Source organism: Staurois parvus, unplaced genomic scaffold (assembly GCF_062004578.1).
Source record: "Staurois parvus isolate SC_StPar_1 unplaced genomic scaffold, SC_StPar_1.0 ptg001625l, whole genome shotgun sequence".
NCBI classification, from domain to species: Eukaryota; Metazoa; Chordata; class Amphibia; order Anura; family Ranidae; genus Staurois; species Staurois parvus.
In genome coordinates, this window is record NW_028319421.1 from 192,784 (window position 1) to 213,405 (window position 20,622).

The window sequence follows — 20,622 nt, forward strand, 5'->3', positions numbered from 1 at the left end:
AATAGAGAGAGCAGAAGCGGGGAGAGCAGAAGCGGGGAGGGCAGAAGCGGGGAGGGCAGAAGCGGGGAGGGCAGAAGCGGGGAGGGCAGAAGCGGAGAGGGCAGAAGCGGAGAGGGCAGAAGCGGAGAGGGCAGAAGCGGAGAGGGCAGAAGCGGAGAGGGCAGAAGCGGAGAGGGCAGAAGCGGGGAGGGCAGAAGCGGAGAGGGCAGAAGCGGAGAGGGCAGAAGCGGAGAGGGCAGAAGCGGAGAGGGCAGAAGCGGGGAGAGCAGAAGCGGGGAGAGCAGAAGCGGGGAGAGCAGAAGCAGAGAGAGCAGAAGCGGGGTGGGCAGAAGCGGAGAGGGCAGAAGCGGAGAGGGCAGAAGCGGGGAGAGCAGAAGCGGAGAGGGCAGAAGCGGAGAGGGCAGAAGCGGAGAGAGCAGAAGCGGGGTGGGCAGAAGCGGAGAGAGCAGAAGCGGGGAAGGCAGAAGCGCGGGGTGGGCAGAAGCGCGGGGTGGGCAGAAGCGCGGGGTGGGCAGAAGCGCGGGGTGGGCAGAAGCGCGGGGTGGGCAGAAGCGCGGGGTGGGCAGAAGCGCGGGGTGGGCAGAAGCGGGGAGAGCAGAATTTGTGGAGATGACCGGTCTTTTCTGGTTGAATTCACTATGGATCTCATCATGAGGATAATGCGGCACGTTCTACCATTTTTTCCTTCACGCAAAACCTGGAACTGACTGCGCTGGTGTACCGGGTCCATTTGAATACACGGAAAACACTTTGCATGCATTTCTGATGATGAAAAAAGGCTCCGGACAGCATCTGGATATTGGACGATTATGACACTTCCACTCTGTATAAATTCAAATATCACATAAAAATGAAAAGCAACAAAAAAGCAGCCAGCACAATGTCGCGGGTAACAATACACAAAACATATAAAACAGATATGGCACTATAAATAAAAAAAATAAATGAAAATATAAACAATAAAAAAACATAAAAAGTCCAATAGTTTCCAGCAAAAATGAAAAATCTCTCATAAGGAATCTAAATTTAAAAAAATTCAAGAAAGACTATGGGAGTCCATCAACACCGTCACCTCTGAAAATACTGCCCCTTACCAGACTGAGGTGACCCCACAATTAAGTGAGAGTCAAGAAAAGCGTAGTACGGATATCAAATTTGGATGGCAAACTCCGAAATTTCTTACTCTGGAGGGATGGTTTCCAAGCACGGGATATAGACAAATGCCTGTTGGATCTCTTTCAATGGATTCCCACATCAATGCATTGACTCCAACTGATATTCCAGGTAATATTGCCAGATGTAGACCTAAAGAAATGAATTAAAGAGGACAAAATCATCCAAAAAGCAAAAGAATCCTCATAGTGTAGCATAATTAGAAGGACTTATTGCCTTACAACGTAGTATTAAACGTACATTATTATTATTATTATTATACTATACAGGATTTATAAAGCGCCAATAGTTGGCTCAGCGCTGTACATTACAATGGGGGACAGAACATGTGACAGAACAATACCAATACAATGCAAAACATGAGGGGATCGAGGGCCCTGCTCCTTGGAGCTTACAATCTAGGAGGGAGGGGATGGTGGTACAGGAGGAGATAGCTGTGGGGGATGGGGTGGTAGGAAGAGTGGAGGAGGTCGGCAGGTTAGCAGGGGGTGGGGTAGGCTTCCCTGAAGAGATGGGTTTTCAGGATATGCCTAAAGGAGAGGAGAGTAGGTGATAATCTGATGGGTTGGGCCAGGGAGTTCCAGAGGATGGGTGACACCCTGGAGAAGTCCTGGAGGCGGGCATGGGAGGAGGAGACCAGGGAACTAGAGAGAAGGAGGTCTTGTGAGGAGCGGAGTGTGCGTGTTGGGTGGTACTTGGATATTAGGTCAGTGATGTAGTTCGGGGCAGTATGGTGGACGGCTTTGTACGTCAGTGTTAGGATTTTGAATTTGATCCGTTGCGCAATCGGAAGCCAGTGGAGGGATTGGCAGAGGGGGGTGGCGGAGATGGAGTGGTTGGAAAGAAAAATGAGTCTGGTAGCCGTATTCAGGATCGACTGAAGCGGGGATAGCCAGCTTCAAATCATCAAAAAAGATTTAAAACAGCATGTCACCATATAACCAAACTGTATGTTTCTAACCAACAAGATGGCCGCCACGTTCCGGTGCGTACTGACGTCACGCGCTCTGGCTCCTTCAAACGCGTTTCGTCATCTGTGACGTCTTCAGGGGCACAGTCAACATGCAAACACAACGCCTATATATATAGGAAGGAGAGAGCCAGCTCCTCCCCTATTTCAATTAAGGCTGATACCGGAACGGGAAAGGACGCTAGGCACTGAAGCCAGACGCCCATAAATAATGCCAGTGTCGGTGTCCCGTAAATCGAAATATGCGGGACATTTGAAACTAGAAACCAACAAGCATTACGACAAATTAACTCTAGACCCATCAAAGGGATGATGAAACAGTTAAAAAACGCTTCTAAACGCAAACACTTAAAAAAGCAGTTAGCCGCGCTTGCAAGCGTTTGGCATTTGAAACGCTGATCAAAACTACTCCTGAGTGCAAGTTTGGTACGTTCAAAAAAACAACTGTAAACTCAACTGCCTGAAAATGACGATGTGTACACGGACACATAGGAAGACATTAGGGAGGGTTCAGGGGCTGCTGAAAAAAATGCAGAACATCTCCTAAACGTGAGTTTATCATCTGCAGTGTACACGAGGCCTTATTGTTATTTGTTTCTGGTACAATCATTTTTATTGTTGCAACAAAGAGAAAACTTACAATAGATCACCCATGCAGGGGAAAATTAGGTAAGCATGAGCGAAATAATGTGCGACAATTGTTTACTGTAGGTTTGGCAATGGGCAACCGCACAAACAAAGTCGCCGTTCTACACGTGTTCCCTGGGCCCGAGGGTTCAGGGATATACCAATAACTAACAAAAGTAAAGAAGGGGAAGGGTAGCGATCCGACATGCCAGTCCTGCTGGGGGGGGGGGGGGGTAAAGGAGGAAGAGGGAGAGGAGCAGAGAGACTGTAGCGGGAATAAAACTTAAAGCGGAGCTCCACCCAAAAGGGGAAGTTCCACTTTAATGCTCCCCATTAAGGATTGGCACCTTTAGGGGGCGGGGGGGGGGAGTGGGTACCCGAACTTGACAGATACCCGCTTCTACTTCCGGTCGGATCGCCTTGGTGATCGGAAACGGAAGGTGTCCTCCATCCCTCCCTCCCTGTAGTCTTTTGGGACACGTGACCGATCCCAGGACCATTCATGAAGCGCAGCGCTACTTGCACATGCTCAGTGGGCTCTCCAGCTGTTGCAGGACTACAAGTTCCATCATGCCTCTGCAAGTCATAGCTGTAACTGTCAGTTTTGTAATGTTGCAATGCCTCATGGGCAATGTATGCAATGTAGCTCCACAACAGCTAGAGAGCCGCAGGTTGCCTACCCCTGACCTAGGCGAGCGGAAGGTATCCTCCCTCCCTGTAGTCTTTCGGGACACGTGACAGGTCCCAGAAGACCACATGACCATTCGTGAAGCGCAGCACTTCTCGCACATGCGCAGTGGGTACCCAGCTGTGAAGCCGCAAGCTATCACCGCCGGGTGCCCACACTGAAGATGCCGGCCTCCTGGAATACAGGACGGCCAGTGAAACGGGCTGCGGGGGACACATCGCAGGACCGAGGGACAGGTAAGTGGCTGACTTTTAAAAGTCAGCAGCTACAGTTTTTGTAGCTGCTGACATTTTTTGACAGGTGAGTGGAACTCCGCTTTAAGAAGAGGAAGGGGAAGCTTCCTGCAGGCTTGGGTAGAGGTATCGGCTGTTAAAGGCCGCCAAGGCTGGTTGGGTGCACCGAGGCCAGGGCGTACGACTACCAGGCGGCTCCAACTTTCAGGATTTTGGCATGGGAGTCATGCAGGATGTTTGACATCTTTTTGTTTATCATAATGGTGGTCAGGTTGCCTTTCAGACCTGAAAACAAGACAGAGGGTGTCTTCCAAGCTCCAGCTATGACATCTTTTGTGGCAATAAACAAATAGGTGGCAAGTTATTGTAATAATTTTTTTTTCATTTTTAGCTCATTTAGGAAACAGTCAGGTTCTTCTGAGCCAGAGAAGGAAAATGCTGCAGAACATCAGCCAGACCAGAATACCTCTTCACAGGGTAGGAAAATGGTCGGCGTTTTAAAGATTTTATTTTCCGTAATTGTGGATATGCTAAAATGTGACTTCTTTTGGGCTCTATACAGTGCAGAGTATCATGTCCTCTCAGCTCTGGTCTGTGATGATGGAGATCTGTGATCTGGTGGATGGGATTCCTGCGTCTGAGCTGCAGCGACTGTCATGCGGGAAGGATCTTGAGAAGAAGAGGGACATGAGGTAACTGGCAAACGAAGGGACACGGTACAAAAAACAATGCAAAAAAATTGAAAAAGTTATTCAGATTAACCCCTTGCCTACCGGGCACTTCTACCCCCTTCCTGCCTACCGGGCGCTTCTACCCCCTTCCTGCCTACCGGGCGCTTCTACCCCCTTCCTGCCTACCGGGCGCTTCTACCCCCTTCCTGTCCACCGGGCACTTCTACCCCCTTCCTGCCTACCGGGCACTTCTACCCCCTTCCTGCCTACCGGGCACTTCTACCCCCTTCCTGCCTACCGGGCACTTCTACCCCCTTCCTGCCTACAGGGCACTTCTACCCCCTTCCTGCCTACAGGGCACTTCTACCCCCTTCCTGCCTACAGGGCACTTCTACCCCCTTCCTGCCTACAGGGCACTTCTACCCCCTTCCTGCCCACCGGGCACTTCTACCCCCTTCCTGCCCACCGGGCACTTCTACCCCCTTCCTGCCCACCGGGCACTTCTACCCCCTTCCTGCCTACCGGGCACTTCTACCCCCTTCCTGCCCAGACCAATTTTCAGCTTTCAGCGCTGTCGCACTTTGAATGACAATTGCGCGGTCATGCAACACTGCATCCATATGACATTTTTATCTTTTTTTCACACCAATAGAGCTTTCTTTTGGTGGTATTTAATCGCCTCTGGGTGTTTTATTTTTTGCACTATAAACAAAAAGAGCAGAAAAAAAAGTTATATTTTTTTTCTGTTTTCTGAAATAAAATTTTGCAAACAAGTAATTTTTCTCCTTCACTGAGGTGTGTTGATGAGGCTGCACTGATGGGCACTGATAGGCAGCACTGCTCGGCACAGGTGGGCGGCACTGCTGGGCACTGATGATCGGTGCCAATCGATCCCTTCGCTGACAATTGCCGGTTCTCGGCAGTACTTTCCTCACGCTGTGGCAGCGTGAGGAAAGTGCAGCCGATAACGAAATCCTGCTGAATGATAGGGGATCAAATACTTATTTTCCTCATGAACATGCAAATCAGTCATCATTTGTTAGACATGCTTTTCTTTTGATTTTTTTATTGCTATTCTGTCTCTCAGTGTTACACCGAACATTCCATTTTTAGACCGATCATTTCTGTGTGAGGAGCAAACATTCAACATCAGCAGGGGAGCAAATATGCATTTCCTTCACTGTAGGTCTAGGATACACCAGCAGAATAATTCTGCCTTCACCTGGGGTGTTCACAGACCTTTAGAGGTTATGGCATTTCCTGTTGCATTTTTCATAATCTCTAAAATAAATATAGATGATCGGACCCCCTCATAATGACCACAGCAGGAACCTTCACCGATGGAGCCCATGAAACCTCTGTTTAACTTTTCAGCAACTGACGAAAATTCTGAGATCATTTTTGTGCATCCTGACCTTTTAAAGTCCAAAGAACCTCCATTTTATTTCATAGTTTTAGCTTTGTTTTCTATTTGCAAGGCATTTTACCTTTTCGATGCAGAAGGCTAGAACATGATACATGTCCGTCACGTTTACCTTTGTCTTTTCTTTGGCAGGAAACGTCTTTTGTCAGATTCCTCGGGACAGAAGACTTGTGTGATGGAAGGGCCTGCGTTGTCACCTTCTCCTAGAATGTCTTCTGCTAAAACCGATGATTCCATACAAAGCTCTGTGCTCACGCTGGCTGCAGACTCTTCCTCTCATCGATGGTCAGGGAATGTGTTTAAATTCAAGTCATTTGGTACTTCAGACAAGAAGATCCGAGACAGTTCTTTGGATGGAAGCACCAAATTTGGGAGCCAGACAGAGCTGAAAGCGTCATTTCATTGTCCGTTAGTTGATACGACAACAAGGGACTCTTTCAGTCTTCAGGATTCTGTGTTCTATGATAGCAAATTCAACACGCCACATAATCAGAAACCAGTCACCTCCAGCACATGTGCACGACCATCTGCCCCTCCCCCACAGATCCTGGGCAATGATGACCTGGACTTTGATATAGACAATTTTGATATTGATGACTTTGATGATGATGATGTCCAGTGCATTGACAGCCCAGTGGCACCAACTGCTAGCAAAGCTGTGCCACCGGCATATCCTGCAATACGAGAGGCATCACCCATTACAAACAGTAACTTCAGCGCTGTAAAAGCTCCCGCTAACAAAAGTCACAACTTTGGCTCATCAGGTGGGTGTGTTATGTTGTTAAATCGTATTGAAGAATGTCATGCTTTTGCCACGCGTAAAAACCCTTTGTACACACTGCGCAAAAGACGATTCACACGCACACGCCGGTATCGTCACCTTCTTTACCCAAACTAAAAGAAATATCTTTGTTACCTTTTGGGTACACAGTACTGATGTATGATCATCGGATATTCGTAGCATAAGAAACGCTAGGGTGAGCGGTATAGCACGTGGATTTGCGCTTACATGTACACATGCCCATGTGTTTGCTTTCTGTTCTGAATGGAAATACATTGTTTACATACAGGATACCTTCAATAATTGTATACATACGGGATACATTCTATAATTGTATACATACAGGATACCTTCAATAATTGTATACATACGGGATACATTCTATAATTGTATACATACAGGATACATTCTATAATTGTATACATACAGGATACATTCTATAATTGTATACATACAGGAGACATTCTATAATTGTATACATACAGGATACATTCTATAATTGTATACATACAGGATACCTTCAATAATTGTATACATACAGGTTACATTCTATAATTGTATACATACGGGATACCTTCAATAATTGTATACATACAGGATACCTTCAATAATTGTATACATACAGGTTACATTCTATAATTGTATACATACGGGAGACATTCTATAATTGTATACATACGGGATACATTCTATAATTGTATACATACAGGATACATTCTATAATTGTATACATACAGGATACATTCTATAATTGTATACATACAGGAGACATTATATAATACATTTTATACATACAAGAGACATTCTATAATACATTGTATACATACAAGAGACGTTCTATAATACATTGTATACATACAGGACACATTCTATAATACATTGTATACAGACAGGAAACATTCTATAATACATTGTATACATACAGGAAACATTCTATAATACATTGTATACATACAGGAAACATTCTACAATTGTATACATACAGGTTACATTCTATAATTGTATACATACAGGTTACATTCTATAATTGTATACATACAGGATACCTTCAATAATTGTATACATACAGGATACATTCTATAAGTGTATACATACTGGATACATTGTATAATTGTGTACATATGGGATACATTGTATAATTGTATTCATACGGGAGACATTCGATAATTGTATTCATACGGGAGACATTCGATAATTGTATACATACGGGAGACATTCTATAATTGTATACATACGGGAGACATTCTATAATTGTATACATACGGGAGACATTCTATAATTTTATACATACAGGAGACATTCTATAATACATTGTGTACATACAGGAGACATTCTATAATACATTGTGTACGTACAGGATGCATTCTATAATACATTGTATATATACAGGAGACATTCTATAATACATTGTATACATACAGGAGACATTCTATAATACATTGTATACATACAGGAGACATTCTATAATACATTGTGTACGTACAGGATGCATTCTATAATACATTGTATACATACAGGAGACATTCTATAATACATTGTATACATACAGGAGACATTCTATAATACATTGTATACATACAGGAGACATTCCATAGTAGATTGCTTACATACAGGATACATTATCAAGGTTAATCAAGGGGGTGTGGCATAGCCTGTTGCCAACCTTCACCTACCTGGTACATCAGCAGTCTTCAAGTGGTTGTACTGCCATGATAGCAGCAACTGCAGACATCATTCCAGTACCATCTTTTAGAGCTAACAATCGGCTTTCTTGTAATGGCAATCGGAGCGGCTAACTAGCCACTCGATTGCTATAACAAGTAGCGGAAGGGTTCCCCCCACCCCTCTCCCTCCTGCCAGCTTCCACTTTCATCGGGGGCTCCTGTCCCACCTGGAGTCCCAGTTGACCAGCCGGCACTGACACAGGCTAGTCGCGGAGCCGAACAAAGACCAGATCGGCCATTTTTTCGGTTCTGATATAGGAGCCCAGAAGTAAAGACTTGACATCAATTCCAGTTTACTCTGATTTTCACAGCACCATTTTTAAAGGTAGGGTTTGTACAGAGTGGAGAGGGATTAGAACCCCTGTCAGTATTTTATTGCTGCCTGTGCCAAGTTATGAAGATTCACTCACTCTGTTTGTCATGTCTACCATTGCGAAAGTAAAAAACAATCCCAATTTTTGGGTTGCTTCCAGAACAGGGATAGAGGGGAAAATCTTCAATTGAGGACACTAGTTCTGTTGACAACCAGGGACTCGCTTTGGAGGATTAATTCTCACTTCCTGTTTGGCTATGGGATAGGGAGTGAAGGGAAATCTCCCCAATTGGACACAGATGGCAAAAAATACCTGGCAAATTATAACCCTCTCTCACGCATTCCAAAATGAAAAGAAAGTTTTGCTTTTATTCCTGCTTTAGGAGCTGTTTCATTTTAATTTTGAGTGATCCCCTTTGATTTTGTTTCTTTGTCTTATTTTTAGATTCATTCTTAAAACCTCCAATAGACAACCCTGCTCATGAAAGATTTCGGGGATACAACTTTCCTCACTCTAAAGAGATGATGAAAATTTTCCACAAAAATTTGGGCTGCATCGCTTTCGTACCAACCAGCTGGAAGCCATCAATGCAACCCTGTGTGGGGAGGACTGCTTCATTCTCATGCCAACAGGTAAGGTATTTTCTGTCTTCATACTGTGAGAGACTTGAAGCTTTATGCAGGCCGTAGACGGGTCGAAAACCGTCCGTTTAAAAAAAAAAAAAAAAACACGAAAAATTGGTCGTTCAATAGGCTGTTACCACCAACGGTAAAAAAAATCGGCCGATTTTCGTCCCGTCTACGGCCGGCATTTAATTACTTCTGTCCCTGCAGGGAGCTCCGCTATTATATTTGACATGAAAAAGTATTGCGGTTGCAGCAATGTATCCATTTGTATCCATTTCGGATACAGATGTTTTTATTCGGATACAAATAGATACATTGTTGCAACCGCAAGACTTTTTCATGTCAAATATAATAGCGGACTGGAATTCTTCTTTTTCTTCTCTTTCTTCTTCTTCCAGGTCACGGCTCATGTGCAGATTTTTTATCGGTAAAAAGATCGGCCGATTTGCCCATCATTGCCAGAAAAATCAGCCGATCAGCAAAATCAGCTAATTTTTTTCCAACTTCACCGATAAAATGTGCCAAAACCCCAAAAAACGGCCGACCAATTAACCCACTAACGGTGCAAAAATCGGCCGATTTCTTTTTCGGCCGAAAAATCGGCCGATTTTCGACCCATCTATGGCCTGCATTATTGTTTATTGGGCTAAGACATTCCACTTCTCTCATAAACAGCCTCTTTGGGCGTCTTCAGATGGGCGCTGAGACCTGTCCTCCATGTTGAGCTGTATGTGCATTCCACCTCGGAGCTGCGCACAAGCTGCCCTTAGAAGTGGATGCAGATGCGGTAGCTGCACAGATACCGAAGCATGTCAAAAGGTACACCAATCCGAACGTAGACATTTGGATCCAGGGGCAGACTGACAACTCATGGGGCCCCGGGCAATAGGGGATCATGCAGCCCCTGTGTCCTTGCCCACACTCAAACCACACCCAAAAAAGCCTATGAAAGGTACCAGGGGCATCTCATGGGGCACCCTACTGACCTCGGGCAGTGCCTGAGTACCCAAATGGTCAGTCTGCCCCTGTTTGGATCCATGCTCCTGCTCACATGACATGACTGTGTCCATGCAGCTGCTGCATCTGCATCTACTTCTGTGGGGTGCCTGCATGCATGACAACAAGTGTATATTTGTCTGAAAGTCTGAACGCCGTCGCCTCCTGGCCCTTCAGGGGTTTCTGATGCCGAGAGGCAGGGCAGGCTTTATGATCATGTGACCGCCGTGATTGGCTGTCACATGATCGGAAAGCTACCAGTCACTTTTTAGGCGCCGGTAACTGTGTCGGCAGCGCGCATGCTCTCGGCACAGGTTTGTTTACATTTTGATAGGCATATATGTGGCCTCTAGGCGTCAAGACCCACCCACCGAGAGGCCACATATTTGTGTACTGTTGGCGAGAAGGAGCTAAAGGATAAGTTCATCTTTGGACCACGGTATATATGTTTCACCCGTTTTTTATTTGTATTTTTCTTCAAAAGGTGAACGGGGAAAGGTGTGGGTGTGCTGCCTAGGCAACGGTCAGGGCATGGGGAAAGGTGTGTATGTGCTGCCTAGGCAACGGTCAGGGCACGGGGAAACATGGGTGTACTGCCTAGGCAACGGTCAGGGCACGGGGAAAGGTGTGTATGTGCTGCCTAGGCAACGGTCAGGGCACGGGGAAATGCGTGTATGTGCTGCCTAGGCAACGGTCAGGGCACGGGGAAAGGTTTGGGTGTGCTGCCTAGGCAACGGTCAGGGAACGGGGAAAGGTGTGTATGTGCTGCCTAGGCAACAGTCAGGGCACGGGGAAAGGTGTGTATGTGCTGCCTAGGCAACGGTCAGGGCACGGGGAAAGGTGTGGGTGTGCTGCCTAGGCAACGGTCAGGGCACGGGGAAACGCGTGTATGTGCTGCCTAGGCAATGGTCAGGGCACGGGGAAAGGTGTGGGTGTGCTGCCTAGGCAACGGTCAGGGCACGGGGAAAGGTGTGGGTGTGCTGCCTAGGCAACGGTCAGGGCACGGGGAAAGGTGTGGGTGTGCTGCGTAGGCAACGGTCAGAGCCCTGCGCACTCCCAGCACATATGTTCGTGACTCACGGAAAGGTCCCGATCTCCCCTTGCGATCGGGACCTTTTCCGATCATGTGACGGCAAATCACGGCGGTCACATGACCCTAAAACCCTGCCCACCTCCCGACTTCTGAAACTTTTAAAGGGCCGGAAGGCGCCGGCGCTAAGAGGTTAAACTGGTAACCTGTAGAAATTTTTAAATTGTCACCCATGGAGATTTTTAAGTATTGTAGTTTGACGCCATTCCACGAGCGTGTGCAATTTTAAAGCTTGACATGTTGGGTTTCTACTCGGAGTAACATCATCTTTCATATTTTACAAAAACAATTGGGGGATATTTTGTGTTTTTTTTTTTTTTTTTTTTTTTTTTTTTCTCAATCATTAAAGTGTATTTTTTTTCCAAAAAAATTGCTTTTAAAAAATATATAAATTTTTAGTGCATCCTGAATTTTCAGTTACGGCACCAGAATTTTTGCTTTCAGTGCACCACTAATAACCGATAACTGTGTGTAATATACTATTTAGTTGTGTTTTTTTTTCTTTTCTTCCAGAGGTATTTCATTTATATAAGTGTCACGGAAAACAGACTGCTAATCTGCTAATGGTATTTTTTGCATGTAGATATATGAGGATTTCTGTCTGTAGACTATAAAGCCGGCCATACACGGGTCGAATTCCGAAAGAATTTTCTTTCGAAAATCTTTTCAAAGAATTTTCTTTCCAAAAAATCTTTTCAAAGAATTTTCTTTCCAAAAAATCTTTTCAAAGAATTTTCTTTCCAAAAAATCTTTTCAAAGAATTTTCTTTCCAAAAAATCTTTTCAAAGAAATTTCAAGAATTTTCTTTCGAAAAATCTTTTCGTGTGAATTTTGCACCATTATGCAGGCCATAGACGGGTTGAAAATCGGCTGATTTTCGCACCGTTAATGGGTTAATTGGTCGGCCATTTTTCGGGGTTTTGGCACATTTTTTTTATCGGTGAAGTTGGAAAAAAAACGTCCGATTTTGCCGGCAATGATGGCCAAATCGGCCGATCTTTTTACCGATAAAAAATCTGCGCATGAGCCGTGACCTGCAAGAAGAAGAATAAGAAAGAAGAATTCCAGTCCGCTATTATATTTGACATGAAAAAGTCTTGCGGTTGCAACAATGTATCCATTTGTATCCGAATAAAAACATCTGTATCCGAAATGGATACATTGTTGCAACTGCAAGACTTTTTTCATGTCAAATATAATGGCGGAGCTCTCTGCAAGGGACAGAAGTAATTAAATGCCGGCCGTAGACGGGACGAAAATCGATCGTTTTTTTTTTTTTCTTTTTTACTGTTGGTAACGTCGGCCTGTTGAACGACCGATTTTTCGGGTTTTTTTGGTTTTTTTTTAAAAACGGCTGGTTTTCGACCCGTCTATGGCCTGCATTAGTGGGTTACAGAAACGGCCGATTTTCGTGCGACCATCGAATTTGAGTGATCGGGCATGTTGGAAATTTTTTGAAAAATGAACGAATTTCTAATCAAGGATGGGAGAATCGTGCGAGAAATATAAAGCTGTGACCTGGAAAGAAAAGAAAATTCTTGGCCACTAAAATTCTTTTCTGTAGCAATGTGAGGAGAAATTGAAGGCTTGGTTGGTCGAATTTCAAATTCAATGGTGGCGCCATCGGATTACAAAACTCACGAAATTTCAGATTTGCTAAAGATAATTCATTCGGAATTTGACTCGTGTATGGCCTACGTAAGGCAATGTTATGTGCAGCAACGCACACAAAGATGGACGACCAATGCGTACGTTTGCCGTAATGGTGTCGGGACAAGTCCAGCCTAACAGCACAATGTGTCTCCATGTTCCAGGTGGTGGAAAGAGTCTGTGTTACCAGCTCCCTGGCTGCGTCTCCCCTGGAGTTACGATCGTCATCTCCCCTCTTCGTTCCTTGATAGTGGACCAAGTGCAGAAACTGACATCTCTGGATGTAAGTCTGTTTGTTTCATTTTTCATATAAAGCGGTATTACACCCAAAAGCAAACACTACCAGGGGCGGACTGACCATTCGGCACTAGGGCCCAAGGTCAGTAAGGGCCCCCATGAGATGCCCCTAGTACCTTTCATAGGCTTTTTTGGGTGTGGTTTTGAGTGTGGGTGGGGACACAGGGGCCCCATGATCCCCTATTGCCCAGGGGCCCCATGGCTTGTCAGTCCACCCCTGCTTACTATATTGCAGCTTGCCAATTCTTGGATGTGGTGGCTGCGGTTTTTGTTCTTTCTTTTTCAGGTTTTCTTTCCTTTATTTTAAACAGGTGATCCTGCCAGTAAGTCTGTTTATTTTTCAACAGAACAAGCTGTCCTGCACATGTAGCATTTAGAGGGTTTATTTATTTATTTTAGGTACTTGTATAGCACTGTCAATTTATGCAGTGCTTTACATCAGGGCTTAAAAATTCAAGTCCTGAGCTACTAGCCAGGTCTTAAGAGTTACACGCCATCAACAAACACACACAAACAGAGACACCTGTACACACACACACAGACATGTACATACACACATACACATGTATACACACACAGGCACGTACAGACACATACACCCAGATACATGTACATACACAGAAATACACACGCACAGGCACATGTACGTACACGCACAGGCACATGTACGTACACGCACAGGCACATATACGTACACGCACAGGCACATGTACGTACACACACACATGTACACACACACACATACATGTTCATACACGCAGACACATGTACAGGCATACACAGACACATGTACATACACACAGACACACACAAACACACACATCCCTATAAAAAGTTGCAGTACTTCGTTGTTCACACACAGAGCCGGGTACTGCACTCTAGGGGGAGGCAGAGAGCACAGCACACACTCCTTGCTTTGCTTTCACTGCGCTCAGTTACTGAGCAGTCTGACGGCTCCCAGTGCCACTGACAGATCCGGCCTGAGCTCCGAGCCTGCTCAGCAAGACGGCCCTGGGGGACGCAATCGCCCCCACCATAATTTCCACTCGCCATTGGCAAGCAGGCGAGTGGAAATTTCAAGGCCTGCTTTACATATGTATTGTACATTCACATCAGTCCTCGCCCACGAGGAGTGTACAATCTAAGGTCCCTAACCCCCAAGGGGCGTACGATCTAAGGTCCCTAACTCGCATACATACACATACCAGGGCCAATTTAGACAGGAGCCAATTCGCCTCTCAGCATGTCTTTGGAGCGTGGGAGGAAACCAGAGAACCCGGAGGAAACCCACGCAGGCACAGGGAAAACATGCAAACTCCAGGCAGGTGGTGCCATGGTTGGGATTCGAACCAACGACCCGAGTACTGCCAGGTGGAAGTGCTAACCATTTAGCCACTGTGCTGCCCATGAACAAAGCCATTTACCTCTTACATGAGTGCTTACAATGATCAATTTTATTCATTTATATAAAACCTTTATCCCAAAAGGGAAAAAAATGTTAGTGCTTAAAGCGGAGTTCCAGCCATTTTTTAAAGTTCCTCTGATCACATGGTTCGTGTGTTGTTCAGCACGATTTGGATATTTCAGTATTTCAGGACTGCACTTCCGGTCCCGTCCGCCCAGGCGATGACGTGTTAAGTCGATGCACAACGTCTCCTGGGATGTCTTTCCTGTATCCCAGGAGTCCTTTGGGTTCCTAGTGACTGAATATCACATTACTTTGAAACCCGGAAGTGCCGCGAATGGGCGGAGTTTGGCGCCATTTTACTGGAGTCCAGTGTGGGAAGGAAGTGTAAGATCTGTGCTGTGCTAATTCTTGTTGCGGGGCTTGTCCATTTCCAGACTTCACTTGCCTTCCCCCTGGTGTGATTTGATGGACAGGTTTCCATAAGGGGGCGGAAACTTCCGCTGTCCCCGCCATTTTTATGGCGGCCAGTTCTATACAAGTAGCGCCGAGCAGTGTCAGTACTGCGCAGGCGCGAGATCGAGTGGTGCATTCTGGGATAACCAGCAGCACCAACTCCAGGAGAAAAAAAAGCCTTGCGGGCTTCAGATGCCCACAGACGTCATGGCGCCTGCCTGCTTCCGAGAGCAAGGTGAAGATTTACATATTTAAAACGAATTAGAAGGCTATAACTTTATCCAATCAAATCTAAAACTACGGTATCCAAAACAAAAAATGAGAAATAAATAAACTACACCCTCTAACACTCTACTTACTGCATGAATATATTTTTGGGGGGTTTTCTCATTGTATGAAAATTTGTTTCACATTTTAGGGTTATTTAATACAGCGTATTGGGGTTATATTAAGATATAACTTTATCCAATTGTTAATGTTCTCAAAAAGGCAATCCTGGGTCAACTTTTAAAAAAAATTTCTTCTGGGGACTGGAACTCCGCTTTAAGTATTCGCTGTACTTTTGTTTCAATTTGTTAGTGTATGTAAATCTGCTAGTGCATCTGACACTCCCCTCCACCAAGACTGACTATGTGGGGGCGCTCTAATACAGGAGGGGTGTTATTGGCCAGATCACCAGGTGAAAACAGACGAGGGGGAAAAAAAACAAATGCAGACACCACATCTAATGATTTGATAAGCGAAAATATAACATTTTTGTTTTTGGGTCGCTTTAATGAAGTACTGTCACATGCTTGGTATTGTGTAGTTCTGCAGTTTTATTTTAACTTTTTTTTTTTTACCTTAATTTTTTTATAACTTTTTATACTTTTTTTAATATACCTTTTTATACTTTTTTTTTATTTTTTATACCTTTTTTTTATATACTTTTTTTAATATATTTTTTCCCTTTTTTTTTATACTTTTTTTATATACGGTTTGTTTTTTATACTTTGTGTGTGTGTGTCTCTACACTTATTTTATAATTTTTTTTATACCTTTTTTTTTTTTTTTCATATAATTTTTTTCTTTTTTTTTTTATACTTCTTGTATATATATTTTATACTACTTTTTTTTTATATACTTTTTTTTTATATCCTTTTTCTCTTTTACTTTCTTTATATACTTTTTGTTTTTTATATCTTTCTTTTTTTTATATTTTTTTATACTTTTTTGTTATACCTTTTCTTTTTTTTTTTTTTTTCTCAGATTCCTGCCACTTACCTTACTGGGGATAAAACAGATGCAGAAGCCTCCAGCATTTACCTTCAGCTTTCCAAAAAAGATCCAATTATAAAACTTCTCTATGTTACTCCAGAAAAGGTAATTTTACATCTATAACAAAAGTAAAAGCCATTGTGACCACAGAAGAAAGCAAAAAACTTTCTCATTCTTTAAAAAAAGAATAAAGAACGATGCTTTATATTGTGCCAAAACCTGAATAAATGAAAATTTTTAATTAGTTTGAAAACCTTTTGATTGAGCCTGAATATTGAGAGGGTTAGAGATCTCCTGAGGTCTGAGAGCCGTTTCAGCAGGTTGGACTCTTGCTAACACAGGTCAGGCAATGGAAAGGGCAGCAGTTCTCAAGCCCTTAGGACTTGTGACCCCCTGAGTGTGACAATCCTCATACTCTGCGTCAGACTCTTGGCGAAGGCTCTCAGCCCGGGTTCACACTGGATACGACTTTGGAATCATGCGACTTCACTTGGAAGTTGCACAATTTCAAAGTCGGTGGATGGTGCAAAATGTAAGACGTCTGTCCGATTTCATGCACAAATGTCTATGCAAGTCGCACCCAAAATCGCCAAAAGTAGTGCAGGGACTACTTGTCAAATCGGCGCGACCTCAACAAAGTCTGAGGATGCAAGTGTGCAATCCAATCGCACACGTTCCTGCGTTAAAAATGGCTGTGTGTATAAGTGGGTGTTGCAGTGACAGTCGGCTGGAACCGAACAGAATCGGCGAGGGAGACTGTCGCCAGCACACCGAGGATCACCAATATGGGGTCCAAAAGTGTTAAATAAATGATCAAATAGTTACAGCAAGGCAACGTTTTGGAGTCTCGCAGGACTACACATGCCTGATGAAGGGTGTAACGGAACCGACCCAGACAGTACTTCCCCGTCTGAACACCAACCACAGACACCACAGCTGACCAGGGGTGGACTGACCATTTGGTAACTCTGGCACTGCCCGAGGGCCCGGGGTCAGTAGGGGGCCCCATGAGATGTCCCTGGTACCTTTTCATAGGCTTTTTTGAGTTTGGGCAAGGACACAGGGGCCCCATGATCCCCTATTTCCCGGGGGCCCCATGAGTTGTCAGTCCGCCCCTGCAGCCGACCATACAAGACTAGACGACACCAGTCTTGAAGTAAACCAGGAGGTAGACTAGTTTATTTGAACAGAGATACAAGATATATACACTCAGGGGACAATCCCCCCTCCCTGCATAATGACACAGGGTGGTGCTATCTACATTTAGTAACAAGAGACACACCAGTATTCAAAATTCACACCAGCAGACAGTCCCATCAGGAGGGAGGGCTGCTGGAGACACTCCCCCCCCCCCCCCCCCCACTAAGGCCAATACACATAAACACATACATCCCATAATAGTTTGCTCCCAAGCCAGACACACACTGGAACAATGGGATGCAACCACATAACATCAAACAATCAACAACCCCCCACCCCAAAATTAGGACAGATCACCCTGTACCCCTAACAGGCACAGGGTGACTTACACATAATAGGGATATGGGGAGCTGAGACAGGGGTCTCCCCACCTCTCCAAAGTGAGCTGTGTTCCATGGACCCTCCACCCAAAGTGACTCCCGTCACAAAGGGGTCCTGCGAGACTCCGAAACGTTGCCTTGCTGTAACTATGTGATCGGTCATTAAAACGTTTGGACCCATATTGGTGATTCTCGGTGTGCTGGTGACATTCTTCCTTGCTCAACAAAGTCTGAGTCACACCGATTAGTACGCTTCCATTGCCGATCATTGGGTACGACTTGTCATGTGATTTGAACTGTCAAATTGCATGACGGCAAGTCGCATCGGTGTGAATGGGGGGGGGCTTAGTTTCGTCATGAAGGGATGCTGGTGAATAATGTTACTCTACCTGGTTCCCTGAAAGTGTTTAATAAACCCTTGTCCGCAAATATTCTGTAGTGCAGCCGCACTTTATATCGGGAGGGGGCGCCGGACTAAGTGCAGCATTAGCTGTACAATTTATTTATAAAATGACAATTGGCAACTCACAAGACGTAAAAAGGGAATGCGCATGTCACCGGGCGTAGTCCAGACTCCCGGGAGTGGATATTGCGCAGCCACGTGCATGCTCCACGCCGCAGGTCTTCAGATGTACAGCAAGCCACTCGCTGTGCAGACATGAATAGGCGGCACTGTGAGACTGCTGCAAAAGGGGACTTGTTTACTGCTGACCTTTCTGCCACTGGACTTTGACATTTACCCCCAGTTCACATCTGTGCGGGTGGTGCTGCTGCGGATCCGCACGAAAATCCGTGCAGCCGCACCACCTGCACAGAGAATTGCAGACCCGCAGGTGGGTGCCATTATTTCTAATGGCACGCCGCCTGCACTGGGAAACGTAACCATACTGGGAACCGAGGGACTTCTTCCCTGCGTGTCCCGGGGCACGGGAGTCCACTCAAATGAATGGGCACGTGCAAAACATGGACCGCACGACCGCATAGGTGTGAACCGGGAGTTAATGTTGTACACATAGGACAAATAAAGTTTATTTAACCCCTTCACACCTAAGGGGAAAACAAATCTTAATGCCTAAGCACAATTTTGCAACTTTGACCTGTGTTAGTAAAACCGTCCGTATCATCACAACTGCTTTGTACATTGAGGTGGATTATACCGCGTTTTTTTCAGGACAAATTGGGCTTTCATTTGGTGGTAAATGGTAGTGGATATCGCCTAATTTTTTTATTTAGTTTTTTATTATCAAAGGAAAACTGGCCTAAAATAGTGAATTTTTTTTTTTTTTTATTTAGCTGTGTGTGTCTTGTTACTACCATAACCTACCACCAAAGAACAACCCAAAATTAATCCTCCAGCTCTTGACGATCGCAGCGATACCATATATGTGTATGTTATTTGTTGTTTGTACCCGGAGTACAGCCCAGAAACAATAGTGCGCATTTTGTTTTTTTTTTTTGTTTTTGTTTGGTTTTTTTGGGGGGTTTTTTTTACCTAAAACACACTGATACCAATTAAAAAAAAAAAAACCCTGACCTTGACCCAAACACTAATCCTGGAATTGAACTAGATCAAACCTTGGTCTAGGTATGGTTTCTTTACTTTTTATTTTCTTTTTTTATATTTATTTATCTTGTTTGTTTAAAAAAAAAAAAATCCTGACCTTTGACCCTGACCTTTTGAACTTGACCTTTGACTCTGACCTTGACCCAAACAATTACCCTGGCATTGAACTAGAGCAAACCTTAACCACTTGAGCCCCAGAGGATTTACCCCCCTTAATGACCACGCCTTTTTTTGCTGTTTGGCGCTGCACTAATTCAAATGATAATTGCGCGGTCATGCAATGCTGTACCCAAACGAAATTTACGTCCTTTTTTTCACACAAATAGAGCTTTCTTTTGGTGGTATTTGATCACCTGTGCGCTTTTTATTTTTTGCGCTATAAACAAAAAAACCACGAAAATTTTGAAAAAAAACAATATTTTCTACTTTCAGCTATAAAAAATATATCGTAAACTCAAAGTTAGTCATAAATTTAAGCCAAAATGTATTCTGCTCCATGTTTTTGGTAAAAAAAATCATAATAAGTGTATATTGATTGCTTTGTGTGAACGTTATAGCGTCTACAAACTATGGTATAGATAGTGTAATTTATGCCTTTTTTTGCTACTCGGCGCTGCACTAACTCAAATGATAATTGCGCGGTCATGCAATGCTGCACCCAAACGAAAATTACGTCCTTTTTTTCACACAAATAGAGCTTTCTTTTGATGGTATTTGATCACCTGTGCGCTTTTTATTTTTTGCGCTATAAACAAAAAAACCACAAAAATTTTGAAAAAAACCAATATTTTTTACTTTCAGCTATAAAAAATATATCGTAAACTCAAAGTTAGTCATAAATTTAAGCCAAAATGTATTCTGCTCCATGTTTTTGGTAAAAAAAATCCCGTGCATTAGCGGGCAAACTGGCGCTATCTAGGAGGGGCGCTAACACTATCGGAAGTCACCAGTGACACTAATACAGTGATCAGTAAAAATCTGTTCACTGTAATCAATGACACTGGTGACAGGGCAGTGAAGGGGTTAACTGGGGGGGGGGGGAGGGGGGCGATCAAGGGGTTAAATGGGATTTCTGGTGCACTAGCGGGCAATCTGGCGCTATCTGGGAGGGGCGCTAACACTATCGGAAGTCGCCAGCGACACTGATACAGTGATCA

The 20,622-nt window shown here is 44.4% G+C and overlaps 1 protein-coding gene across 1 annotated transcript in view; it reads left to right on the forward strand.

The window, feature by feature from the left end:
* LOC149435010 (recQ-like DNA helicase BLM) overlaps window positions 1-16,533 on the forward strand; it is a 36,762-nt gene extending 20,229 nt beyond the window's left edge. The window contains 7 exon segments of the mRNA XM_089663099.1: window positions 4,083-4,168; window positions 4,254-4,383; window positions 5,918-6,549; window positions 9,049-9,141; window positions 9,144-9,236; window positions 13,131-13,249; window positions 16,373-16,533. Coding sequence (XP_089519225.1) covers window positions 4,083-4,168; window positions 4,254-4,383; window positions 5,918-6,549; window positions 9,049-9,141; window positions 9,144-9,236; window positions 13,131-13,249; window positions 16,373-16,504 — 1,285 coding nt within the window. The 3' untranslated portion in view covers window positions 16,505-16,533.
* Window positions 16,534-20,622: the final 4,089 nt, after the last annotated feature.